We start from the raw sequence: 13,649 nt of genomic DNA, 5'->3' as shown, positions 1-13,649 counted from the left end.
CGCTAGGATGACGCGACAAAATCTTTCCGTTCGATTATGATTTTTTGAAGGGATGTCTGAAGGCAATTATAATTGAAATAAGATCGATTAAACAACCTTGGCCTAGACATTCGAATATGTAATTTTGCAATAATTTATATTGAACGTTTCGAAAATCAGTCTTTCTTCTTCCCCTTAGGACGTAAAAATGGACACTGAATTATTTCTTAATTTTACTATATTTCTATTTTTTTAGGAAAATCATTTATAATTATCCGCTATTTTCGGTTTCGTCGAAAGTGGATTCGGAGATGCTTTAATCATTGTGATAATTGTCTACCTGTATTTGGTGCGCGCATAATCCAAAAGTGCATTGGTAAAAAATGTTTATTCCTCTGAACCTGTTTGCCTTTGCAAGGAAGTTAATATGTACGATTAGTAGACTGCGGATCTTTGTGCAAAATAAAAATTGTCCACCTGAATTGCAACAGACTGGAGTGAAATAGATATTTATTTTCTTTCTTAATATGTTTAGTAGGTTGAAAATAATGTAACGGTATTTTAAAATTTTTCTAACGTTTTCACACTCCTTCCCATTTTTGTCATAAATGATAAAATCCGCATGATTAGTTTCTCTATCTTGATACGGAACGCAGAAGTGACACAATAGAACCTTCATATACTTTCTGCGTCTATAACACTTCGTTTAAAAATCATTCTGCCGAAAATAGAATTTCAAACATTTTTATTTTTAGAATTCTGTCTCACTGTCTGTCGATTGGTACACGAGTATGAGCTATATTTTTAAGCTTCTCAACCGGTTTAGTTTTGTAAGAGATCAAGTGTATAGGATTAGTTATTTTATTCTTAGTATTCTCGGTTGATTTCATGATGACTTACGTCGAAGTAATTTTGTCAGAACCCTAAACATGGTACTCTCAATGTTATAAGAATATGTAAAAATACAGTGCCTATCGTCTGAACCATATTTTTTCTCTCATGCAATCTAATGTTTACCATTTACTCTTTCGCAATTTGCAAATTATATTTTTAAATTTCACGAACACTTGGAACATAATTTGTGCCATTTTCTTTGAGTCTACATTTAATAGTAAACTAATGATTAAATGTCTTAACATCCACAATAGAGTGATAAAAGGAAATTTAATTGTACACCCAATAATTATGTAAATAATTTTTTGCGACCTGTTGGATTTTTCTGACTATTTATTTTGACCAAAAGCTTAAATGAACTCGGTTAGTGTTCAACGTAAACAGTGTCATTCGATTTATTTTAATGCAAACCACTCTACCAAAATCGTGAATGACCATTTCTAAAAGTTTCTTCCACAATAGTACTTCTACCCTCGTCACAAAGTTCGCTATCATTATCGTGAACTCAAGATCGAATTATTTTTCCCATAGTTCGTAATTGCATCGCTGAGCGAGTATCTTCTATTTGTTCTTCGCGAAAGTCAGATCACAGTATCTATTCTCCCATAAAAAAAATACCGCGATAACGTATATTTATAATCGATTCACGTGACGTTTTATCGGCTGTTTATAGAATTGCCAATATCAATAACTATACGTCGACGAGTGAACTTCCACGGAGAGGCTTCGTTATCGAGATTTTATAATAGCGAAATGATAGCATCGGTGCGTGACGACGACCGATCAGTATCGCGTCGGATATTCTCGAACGTCTTTCCCGGTTGCGTTCCGCGAGTTTTGCATCGTAGAAATTACCGTTTCATTAAACAATTTATCGTTACCAAGAATTTCACCACGGTTCGGCATGTTTACCTCGGAGACACAGGACAATTGACAGAAATTGATCTAGGTGGCAAGGATCAATCGCGGATCAAACTCGGTGACCGTTTCCGCCGGAACAAATTATGCACCGCTGCACGTCGAACGAGTGAATCGATCCGTTCGCGATCTCGATCGTTCCGATCGAGGGACCTTTGATGCGACACTCGGGACAGTCACAATTGATCATTAAGGATGCTGGACAAAAGGCAGTCGACTCAAGTGCGGATTTTCGTTTGCCATGACACCGAATTCACCGAGGAAAAGATTCCCCGGTCGAGAACCTGGTACAACTGGATTGTCAACCTAATGTGCGGCTCTGTTCGCAAAAAATGGCACGCCAGCAAAAGCAGGACACACATGAAAGGGCCACCGCCCTCGGTTTTGTTAGCTTCCCGGGTACGTGATGCGAATGGTTGTCACATTGACAGAGCAAAGAAAATTCAATCTATAATCTGCTGGCTATTATTTTATAATTTTGGAATTTTGGGATATTTTGATTTTGGAATTTTGGAATATTGAAATTTTGGAATTGTGAAATATTTTATAATTTTGGAATTTTTGAATATTGTGTAATTTTGGAATTTTTGAATATTTTATAATTTTGGAATTTTTGAATATTTTATAATTTTGGAATATGGAAATATTTTATAATTTGGGAATTTTGGAATATTTTATAATTTTGGAACTTTGAAATTTTGGAATATTTTATAATTTTGGAATTGTGGAATATTTTATAATTTTGGAATTTTTGAAAATTGTATAATTTTGGAATTTTTGAATATTGTATAATTTTGGAATTTTTGAATATTTTATAATTTTGGTATATTTTATAATTTGGGAATATTCTATAATTTTGGAATTTTGGACTATTTTATAATTTGGGAATATTCTATAATTTTGGAATTTTGGAGTATTTTATAATTTTTTATCTATGGTCTACGGCTAATAATTTTGTAATCTTCGGACGACGAGATTTGACCTAAATCAGATCTACATTCTAATTTTTTAGTAACCGGGATTGATCTTTGAAAAATAGGTTAAAAATGTGCGAGAAAAGTTGACTTTCAGTGGATTCAGCCACAATAATTTCGTTTGGGATTCATATTACGTGCAATAGAATTTTTGGAAGTCTGTGGTCCATGGCTGAAGATTTTTTAACAGATTTTTCAACGTCAATAGTAATTTCAATCGTGAACCAACGAGTCACTCCAAGCAACGTAATAATTACGTTCATGACTATTATCTTTCTTTTGGTATAGTTAGTGAAAATCCTGTTAGTAAGCTCTTGGTAGATATTTTAAGTCATTTAAAAATAAAAAAATAACAAGTGAGGTCTACTTAATGAATTTTTCCCTGGCGGTAGCAATTTCGTTCATAAACAAACCAGTAATTCTGTGGAATACACAGGGTGTCCGAAAAATGCTCTACTCTCCTTGACAGGGATAATTCCTGAGATCATTTGAAGTAACTTTTTCCTTTGAAAAATATTCTCCGTGGTCTCGTTAAGGAGTTATTAACAAAAAACACGGACCAATCAGGGCGCGAGAACAGCAGGGGGCCAGCTGAGCGCGGCGTTGGTATTGGCCGAGCCGGAATCTGTCCTCTGTAGCCGCGCCCTGATTGGTCAACATTTCTCGTTAATAACTCCTTAACAAAGCCGCGGAGGAAATTTTCGCAAAGGAAAAAGTTACTTCAAATGACCTAAGGGATCTCCCCTGTCAAGGAAGTACATTTTTGGGACACTCTATAGTTTGATCATTTCTTTTGACCTTTTGGAAGACAATTGTGAAATTCTTTTTTGATTTAACAGGAATATTAGAGAACCTATCAATACGCTTCTGGTAAAGTGTGAACCTTCTAATTGGAGATGACGAGTTATTCTTAATTTGAGTTCACCATCACGTTCAAGACTCTTTTCAATTTTTTCTTAATTCAACAAATAACTCTTTTCGTTTCATTGTTGTAGGTAGTATTTTGTAAAGTCACTTAATTAAAGGGAAACAAATAATAATTGGGTATTTCGATTGTTCGTTACAGTTATTCCGGATAAAGATTCTTCATAACTGTTTTAATCAGGACTTTTGTATTTATAAATGTTGTAAATAGTTATTTTGGAAACTGGTAATAATACGTAAACAGAAAGTTGCGGTTTGTGGAATCGATTTCGTTGTACAGATCTTTTACACTAAGTTATTATTTGGTAGCCATCTTTTCTTATGATTGCAAAATCTGCATTGACAAATTTTTCTGGGAACAGACAAAGCATTGATCGCAAATAATTATCGTTACACTAGGAACATGAATGTTATCTTTCGGTATTTGAGACAGTTGGATGTCACAAAACAGTGATTTGGATTCGTAAAAAATGTTTTTTGGAAAGCGTGGCTTTCAGGAAATTCTTGGGCTAATCTTTTTAAGAACCCCTTCTCCCTTCGATACAAAATTTACAAGCTTTCTCTCCTACAATATAAATAATATTATATTAGATATTAATAATTATAATAATGATATTATTATAATAATTATAATATAAGCAGTTATTCAAACGTTTAGACAGTTCTTCTGAAAAGTGATATATTTTAATTTCAAAAACTGCTACTATGTTTTTAATAGATCAACTAGTTATTAGAAACATAGAAAAAAAAAATGAAAAACTGTTTCATTTCACGAAATTGTTTTCGTGATACTGTTCTATCTCTTTTTACTTATTCAATTGTCATTCTTTGACAAATAAAAAGTAGACTTTACAGTATTTATTCGTCTTCATCCTAACAAAAATAAAATTTTAGGACTCATAGTTTCTCGAGTTTAAAAACAATATTGAAGTTTGGTTCATTACATCCAGAATGGAATTAATTTCTCCTAATTTTAAAAGGCTCAGTACCGAGTAACATGTTCTAATAGTTACTCCAGCAGGACAATAGTGTTTGTCTTCTTCATACGGTGCTCTGCTCGTCCTGCGATTTTAACAAGTCTTCTCCGTTTCAACAAAAATCGACAAGAAAAATCTGGATTTCAATTAGTACACTGGCGCAGAGAACAGTTACTGAAACGACAATCCCCTTTTCCGCAGGTGAAAATGAACTATGCATAGATCAAAAACCAATTTTATTTCTGATTCGGTAATACAGTGTTTACAGTTTGAAAATCGACTTCTGCCTCTCCAATGGAAACTAGGATACTTCAACTTGTTGAAATTGAAAGTTCCGACGAGGATGCACATCCGCGAAGTTAATTTATCATCATTGCACACGCGTGTCCCGCGTTCGAGTCGCGCACGTAACCAGCAACGACGATGATTCAATATCATGTCATCCTTGTTCGAACAACGCCTCGTACTTGGAACGTTTCGTGCGCTCAGAAGGAACAGTTCCGATAAGCAGTGAAACAATGTCACTATTTTCCAGTGCACTGAATAATAAACGAAACAATTTCAAGTCCGTTCTGAACTTGGTTGACGGCAAGGCTAACGAACATAATCGAGATGGTGGTCTCAGTTACCCGGTTCTCTGGCAAACTTCGTATCTTAGCGGATCGGTTTGCCGGCCTCCGATTCGTTTGTCTATTTGACGTAACTCTAACATGAATAGGTTATACCGGCGAACGCGCAGTTTTCCAAGTCGAGCACCGTAGTTTATACGAATGCAAAGCGCGGAACCACAAAATGAGAAGGATAAAAGTGTGAATGGATCTCCGCGTGCAAGGCGACGAGCGAAAATTTGTAAAACGACTACACCACCGAGAACACAGAATAGTGTTCCTTCTGAATTAGTAGGTTCTCCTCGCGACCCTATTCAAACGAGTAGAATTCAAGATAGGAAAACATTTAGGACTAATGTCCGATTATACCATAATCTCTACGAGTACAGTAAAGCCTTGATCTAAGCCGCACGTAGCTACACGATATTAGTTCGCTTATCCCCTCCACCGGGGAGCATACCCTATTGGGGCCAAGAATGTATTCTTTTACAAAATATGAAAAATATATTTTCATAGAAAAGTTATAAATTGAATGCTGTCAGTGGTAATATTAAATAACGAAAAAATTAGATTTTCTTCAGGCGAGAACTTTGCGCGAAACTGTACATTTCTATAGTTTTGTGGCAATTTAAGTGTTCTGTTTGGATCGAGTCGAAGATTTTTAATGAGATTGTTTTGTTTTGCAGAAAGGGCCACAGGATATCGACGCTTATCCGTTAACGAACAGTGTTCCTAGTCTCGTAAAAGTAAGTAAACCTCGTTCCCCATGATCTATCGACTAGCAGTCGAACAAAGCCGATAGATAATTTCTATTGACACACGTCGATTTATCGTGGCATTTATTATTTCTTTCGAATCGAACCCCTCGAACGTCAGATATTGTTGGTCTTCCCCAAAGATGATCAACAAATGGATATACTCGCTACCACTTCGAGGCGATTGGGGTGGAGCGTGTCGGTGGCGAAAGATAGGGAAAAAGCAGTGGAGTTTTTCCAAAGTCGGGGTCACGAGCTAATAATCATCGATCATCGGGGGCAACGCGCCGTAGAGGCTGATACAATTTGTAGGTACGGCCGAAAATCATTATCTGAACGTCTACAACCTAATCAATGCACCGCAAAATTTCACGCAACAAACTCCCTCATCTTTTGTCAATTACAAAAAATATTAAAGTGTGCTAAATCACTCAAAATCTTTTTGCACAACACTTTTCTTTTGCATGTGCAATTATACACTTGTACTATTTTTTAAAACAGAAACTTCCCAATTTTTGCGTCATCAAATTTCCCCCCCACCCCTCCATTTTATGTACAAAACTGTCATAGAACGGTTCTCATTGACTTTCATAAACAAACTATAGCTTAAAGATAGAGCTACAAACTATAGCTTAACTATAGCTTATAGATTATTTAAAATATTCTATGTAATCCCATAGAAGAGAGTGCAACATTTTTTCGAAATACCTCCCGAACCAATAATTACTGTAAAAGGAACTGAATTTTTCTATTTTAGGCGAGCTTTTGCAATCATGTGTTTCATATTATACAACATATATGTACATATTTATTTAACTTCAACTTTTATAATACAGATGGTGAATTCCTCATTTTGATTCCAGGGCAATTAGGTCTAGTCCCGTTTACCACAATTCCGTGATTATAGCTCTAGTAAAGAAATCGTAAGTTAACTTCTTTTTTTTTAATATTCGTCTTATTGTTCGCGAATTGAATGATTCGTATTGTCTGACATGTTTCTTCTGGTCGATCTCGACAGGTACTTCATGTATGGCGAGAGAGATAAAATCGTGGCACTGGATTTACTTGACACGGGCTTTAACAGGGTAAGCTAAACAAAGGCATTGTTTCACTATCGATTTTGCTTCTCCACGAATGTTTTTTTTTTCTCAATTTTTCACATTTCTTTAATCTGTTAAGGCCGCGTAGGTGGTTCTTTGTAGTCCAAAGTGTTTCTTCGGTTCGACTATTGAATCGACAATTTCCAAAGTTTCTTAAATCATGACGAACGTCATTGGATTAGCATTCAAGTATTTTACATATCAGAAAGTTATTGTAACTCCTGCGAGTTCTAGATATTTCACTTTTGTTCCGATATAAGACGATTGCTCGGGACCGGCTTTCGTCCTATTTCGAACGATAGCGGCAAACACTTATACGAAATGGTCGCTCTGAAGCGTTAACCTGCCAAAAAAAAGATTCTTTCTTTTTCTCTATTATTTCGCACGTTTCAGGCATTAATGGAGTGTTCCCATGAGGGAATATTAATAAACGAATTAGTGGGGATATATACGAGCGCGTTGCTGCCAAGGACTCAACTCGCAGCTGCCAATGCACTGTATCTGGCACTTGACAGATGCCGTGACATGGTACATGTGACCAGTGATAAACACATTGTACAGGTAACGTGAGTAATTGTAAAAAGTCATCGATTGCCACTTAATAAATTTTCGCTTAAAATAGAACCACTTTTAGAATAGAATAGAACTGCTTTCCGCTCAAATAGAACTACTTAATCATTCGCGCTCTAGTTACTTTTTTTTATTCGCCTTTTTCAGTATTTTGTAGTACACATTTAATTTATCAGAGTCGCGTTACACGTTTACTTCTAGTTAATCGATATCTGCATTTTCAATGGTTTGAGCATTCGTTGCAACTATAGTATTTCTGTTCAAAATTTTTTACATGAAATTTCATCTATAACTTAACGATAAATTCTGACGAGTAATAAAATGGACCATTAACCATCGCATTCGTAGCACCGAATGAGTGCTGACGTCAGCCTACGATTTGTATGAAATGTAGCAGGTGTATTTTCTGTTTGTTGCAGTTTGTTAATAAAATCAGCGAAAAGTTACTAGGCTATAAAACGAGCGAAATGTTGGGGAAAAACATCGGAGAGTTGGTGCACTACGAGAACTTCGTGGTGATGGAGCAACAGATCAGCAAGGGCCGGGAGTTCGAAGGGAACATGAACTGCAGACGAAAGAACAACCAGATGATCACTATCAACTGCAGGGTGATACCTTTTTGCACATCGTTAAAGTGAGTCGATTCAATTCTTCCGCCGGTAACAATTATATTTCTCCAGAGTCTGTCGATAATCGATTTTCTGAATTTGCTCGCAACAACTTGTGTTCGCAGAAAACCGACTCATTATATATACATATACGACACGACATATCTATCAGAAAACATTGATCCGCAAAGTCCAATGAGTCCACTTACCACGCCTCTGCAGCAGCCAGCGTTCCCAAAAACTGGGCCCCAAAGTACAACGCCGAGGAGGTCCTCCGATGTTAAGTCCAGTATCATTGACGGTGAGTTTCAACTTGATTCTCAACTCTTTCGTAAAGCTCTTTTCCTTATTAAGAAATTCCAATTATAGAGGAACGATACCGCACAGACTATAGCCCTGAAAAACAATTCTTCGATCCAAAAAATCAAGTGTCCATTATCATCATTACTCGTAGTTTCCACGTGGAAAATATCTCCACGCCAGCGGCGAATGCAATGATAATACTTGTTAGCGGCAACGTGTTTGAACATATTATCTACCGGCGATTATTTCACAATTTTTTACGAAATATCTTCTAACAGCAATGGCAACTTCAATCGTGAACCAACAAGTCCCAGCAACGCAATCTACTTATTTCGTTCTGGGATTAGTATGTGAAAAAGCACATTTTTAACCTTCGTTTTAGCACGGAAAAAATAGCTTGAAATTCTTAACAGTGGGTTCACGGGACCCGTAAAAGTGACAAATATTTTTAATTTGTGATTACTGAGCTTTTAAAGTTGCATCTACTATTATTAAAAAATTTATTTCTTTTGGTATTCTAAAAATATGGCTAAAAGTTTGGATAGATACATGTTTGTTGTTTCTATAAAATAATATAAAATTGTTTTTAGCGCTCCGCACACCTGGTGTCGATGCGCAACGCTAGAAACTAGGCTATCAGAGATACATGTACCTATACATTTTTTTCAGTTATCTATGACAGTCGTAAAACTATCGAATCGGTAAACAGAAAACTGGGGCATTAATCAGAGCGCTGCCAATACAATTTTCACTCTTCCAATTGTCTCCAAGTAACTGGACCGTAGCATTCGATGATTATTTGTATTTCAGATCATAGGCGATCCAGTTTGCAGAAACTGCATTCGATGCAATTGGAAGCACCTATCACGAAGGTGATCATTCTTCTCTCAAATGCCATTACGGAATCGACGAGTCCCGAGACAGCAGCGCAAATCGATAAGGTATCGTTTTATTCGAATTTTCAAACAAAATTCATTCCCCGAAGATCTTTTCGATTCATCCGAAAATTAAAAAAAAAAAACAGAGCATGTTCATGTCTCGTCCTCTCGAATGCAATATTACTAAATAATAGAGACTGTTTGCAGGAAGTAAACAATATCACCAGATTTGTATTTGCTAATTTACCAGGCGATAGAGATGCTCAAAGTCTCCGAGTTGTATGTGCCGCATCTTAAAGAGGACAGAAGTTATGCTGATCCCGTAGCGACAGATCTTGTTGGAGCCTTGCTTGCGGTGAGAATCTAATTTTTCGAATTTATTAACGAGCGATTACTGAATGCAACGTTCACACATGGATCATTATAGTCGCCGAGGAAACCATGGGAATCGAGAAGATCATCGGCCGAGTCGACGCGGCTGTCTACTATACGAAGTCTGACGACAGCGCCGAGCAGCTCGCGAATGCAGATCAAGGGGTTCAGGGGGCCCCAAGAAATCGCAGAAATACTCGACAGGTGTTTGGAATGGAATTTCGACATATTCAAGCTCGAGGTTTTGACGGAGAGAAGGTATGCCGGATCATCGAAAAAATATTTACATTAAGTTTCCGTCCTCGAAATTAAACTCTGCCTAGCAGCAAAAGTGACTGGCTTGCGTTACGAAACTGACAAGATTTAATTGATTTAGGGTAAAAATATTCTTTCACCCTGTATGCAATATCGATGATTAAATTATTGTCCCCCTTAACAGGTATATCTAGATCTATTTAAATCCAACATTTATTATACATTTGTAAACCTACTTCGAGGTCAACGTTGGTCTTGTAGAACCCAATTCGAAGCTAATAATTAGACAGCGGATCTTTATGCGAAATGAAAATTTTCCATCTGGATTGCAACGAACTGAAGTGAAATTAATTTTTTTTTTTTAATATGTTAAGTAGGTTAAAAATGATATAACAGTATTTTTAAATTCTTCTACTAATAATTAACCCTTACAACTCGAATGGCGACTGTAAGGCGTTTTTGACGTCATTAAATTTGTTTGTATTTAATAAATTACTAACATTTCAGTATTGTACGAATAAGTTGTACCATTTTCATATGTATATCATGAAAAAAGTATATATATATAGAAGGGAAATATTCTAGGTCGGAAGAAATGTATCGTTCGTGAGTGAAAATAGCTTCGAGTGCAACGGGTTAACGAAGCTGTCTACTAATAATTAGTGAACAGAGTCTCTCTTAGAAGGTCGTTGTTTATCTATCTGATCTCTTGGTTTCAGACCGCTGCTCTTTCTGGGAATGACTATCATGAACCTATACCAGGTACCGGCAAGATTGAACTGCGACGAGAAAATCATACAGAACTGGTTGGCCGTGCTCGAAATGAATTACAGATCTCAGAACTGTTATCACAATTCGACTCATGCTGCGGACGTCCTTCAAGCGACCGCTAGGTTCATGCAATCTGAGAGGCTAAAACAGATCCTGGAACCTTTGGACGAGGTCTCGGCCCTAATCGCGTCTGCTGCCCACGATGTAGATCATCCGGGAAAATCGAGGTAAACCGAAGCTCAATTTCCTCTTTAAAATCTGCCCATACCGGGATCGATATAGTTATGGCACTCTTTAATACTGTTCTAAACCGTGGACCCTAAAACATTTTTCAAAAATGTTCTTACCTCTTAAGCTTCAACGAGAATAGACAAAGAATAACTCTGGAAAGTAAAGGTTTAGTTTGAAGATATAAAAATAGAAGTTTTTCTATTACAATACTAACAATTCTGTCGATCATTGCAGCAAACGTTCAAAAGTAATTCATTCCTGTGGAACTCTTGTTGTGCCGATACTAAAATATTTGTCCTATAGATCATTTTTAGAGATCAAAAATACGCATTCAGTTCTTACTAATTACTTTAATAATTACTTAGTACTTATTTTCATATCTTATAGTCAAAGCACCAATATTTTTATAAGCAAATTCTCACACACGTTCGAAATATAATTCTTTCTCTGTCTGGAATACAACAGAAAAATGTGAAAAATTGACAAAGTATTTTTAAGACTTTGTAAAATATTTTGCATAGATTCTTAAATTATGAAGAGTACTCTGAAATATGTTCATCGTTAAGTTGATTCTCAGTGAAGACCTTGTTAATGATTTCCGCTGTTCGCTTGAACTTGAACCCGTTTCAGCCAGTTCCTCTGCAATTCTAACAGCAAATTGGCAATACTTTACAACGATATATCTGTGCTTGAGTCACACCATGCTGCCCTGACGTTCAAGCTAACATTGTCGGACGACAGCGTGAATATCTTCAAGGTAAAACGAGCACGGTGGAATTAGATTCGTAAGTTTATTATTGTTTGCAAGTGAAGATCAACCAGCGAAATTTCACGTTTGTTCTAGAATTTGGAACGAGACACGTATAAGCATGTTCGTCAAACGGTGGTGGACATGATTCTGGCAACAGAAATGACGAAACACTTCGAACATTTGGCCAGGTTTATGAACTTGTGCAGCTTGAAGGTTGGAGACCAAGCAAACGTATGAATCACTAATACTTTTTAACAATTTAATCGAATTAATTAATTTGTTTCCTCGATCTTTTAAGTGATTCTATTTTTACAATTGACAAGCTCTTAGGTACCATCAAATATTTTTCTTTTTTAATAACTATGTAACTTTCTGTTGCTGCCAACGTTATTCTTGTACTTCTGTTTTATTTATCTTAATGCGTCTGGTCTTAATTTTCTACTCGTCGATTGTACCCGACCATATTTATTTAACGGAATTTCAATATGTGTTTAAAATTGTAAGTACATTAATAACTTGTGCACCTATGGCGAATGGTTTGTTTGAAATTCTTAATTTAGAACTTTTTATTTAAACTTTAAAAATTTCAGTCACCCTTAGCAACGTGTTAGCGTTTAAAAATATTTGTAGATTAAGAATTCACTTACCTCGAGGGAATGCTCGAGCAACTATAATTTTCACCTCTGGATTTTATCAGTAGCTGTCTTAAATATTTGCATTACTCTTTGGAGTATATTAATCTGACTAATCGATTGTGTTAAAAAATACTTATTTCAAACCTTATTAGTGTTTAAAGTTGAAGTAGAAATAGATTAATAATGTTTCCATTAAGTGGGAATAGTTTGTCCGATTTTCTCGAGTTTACACTGCCCACTTTCGACCGCTCCTGAGCAGTAGGGAAAATCTAAATGTCTATTGTGAAATTATTATAATCTAATTGTTTATTGTGAAAAATTGCAATTTAAACACAGGGTTACGTCGACTCCGTGGACATGACCGTCGTGTTGCAACCCGAAAACGTGGCACTGGTCAAACGAATGATGATCAAATGTGCGGACGTGTCGAATCCGGCCAGACCAATGAAAAGTTGTATCGAATGGACCAGGCGAATAGCTGAAGAATACTTTACTCAGGTAAAATTCACTTACTTAGAATGATTGTCGCATCCGGAACGGCCCCTTCGTCAGCTCAAGCTCTTCTTTCGTTCAACGATCGTCGCGTCCAAAGAATTGTTCACGCGAGAATCGAAAGTTTGAAACCCTTTCACGTGGAAAACCCAAAACCAAATATCAAAAACTGCGTTGAACTTTCCGATTAACATTTCACATTGCTTCACTAGCTTCTTTTTCTAAATTTTATTTTTCCCTTGTGCGTTAAAAGGTTGAATAACTTACAATCTACAGTGACGCCTGGAGATATGCAAATATCGATGAAACAGTAGACTCCAATGACAAAATAGTTTCTCTTTCTAATCATTCTTCCACGAAACTCTTGCCAACACATTCGCGACATTTTTCTGGTTAAAATCAGCCCAAACACGACGCAATTCCGATCATGTTTACTCGTTTGATTCACGATACAGAAGAACCTCGATTATCCGAACGATATCTCAATTCTCAAAATTAAAGTTTCAAATTTAAACAGATTAATACAGATCGTACAGATCAGCTTAATTCTACTTAATTTTTCCTCGAACGTAATTGTTCTATTATCCGAACACTCGTGTCCCATAGATTAGTTCGGTCAATCGATGTTCTACTATACCGTGAATTAAACGATGC

The 13,649-nt window shown here is 36.2% G+C and overlaps 1 protein-coding gene across 10 annotated transcripts in view; it reads left to right on the top strand.

Moving 5' to 3' along the window:
* Positions 1 to 13,649, top strand: part of Pde8 (phosphodiesterase 8) — a 38,920-nt gene that overhangs the window by 21,730 nt on the left and 3,541 nt on the right. For 5 of the 10 annotated variants that reach the window (XM_076786035.1, XM_076786034.1, XM_076786038.1 and 2 more), the window contains 14 exons: positions 5,961 to 6,020; positions 6,151 to 6,341; positions 6,893 to 6,952; positions 7,048 to 7,114; positions 7,523 to 7,690; positions 8,119 to 8,333; positions 8,433 to 8,608; positions 9,421 to 9,551; positions 9,739 to 9,843; positions 9,916 to 10,118; positions 10,835 to 11,113; positions 11,748 to 11,874; positions 11,962 to 12,099; positions 12,840 to 13,001. In XM_076786035.1, the coding sequence (XP_076642150.1) occupies positions 5,961 to 6,020; positions 6,151 to 6,341; positions 6,893 to 6,952; positions 7,048 to 7,114; positions 7,523 to 7,690; positions 8,119 to 8,333; positions 8,433 to 8,608; positions 9,421 to 9,551; positions 9,739 to 9,843; positions 9,916 to 10,118; positions 10,835 to 11,113; positions 11,748 to 11,874; positions 11,962 to 12,099; positions 12,840 to 13,001 (2,082 nt within the window). Of the gene's footprint in view, positions 1 to 2,154; positions 2,191 to 5,960; positions 6,021 to 6,150; positions 6,342 to 6,892; positions 6,953 to 7,047; positions 7,115 to 7,522; positions 7,691 to 8,118; positions 8,334 to 8,432; positions 8,609 to 9,420; positions 9,552 to 9,738; positions 9,844 to 9,915; positions 10,119 to 10,834; positions 11,114 to 11,747; positions 11,875 to 11,961; positions 12,100 to 12,839; positions 13,002 to 13,649 lie in introns of all 10 variants that reach the window. The other 5 variants (XM_076786041.1, XM_076786036.1, XM_076786039.1 and 2 more) reach the window with 3 other exon arrangements.

The sequence above is a fragment of the Halictus rubicundus genome, chromosome 3 (genome assembly GCF_050948215.1).
Source record: "Halictus rubicundus isolate RS-2024b chromosome 3, iyHalRubi1_principal, whole genome shotgun sequence".
In the NCBI taxonomy this organism is placed as follows: Eukaryota; Metazoa; Arthropoda; class Insecta; order Hymenoptera; family Halictidae; genus Halictus; species Halictus rubicundus.
Note: the sequence above shows the minus strand (reverse complement) of the source record. Positions and strands in the feature narration are given on the sequence as shown.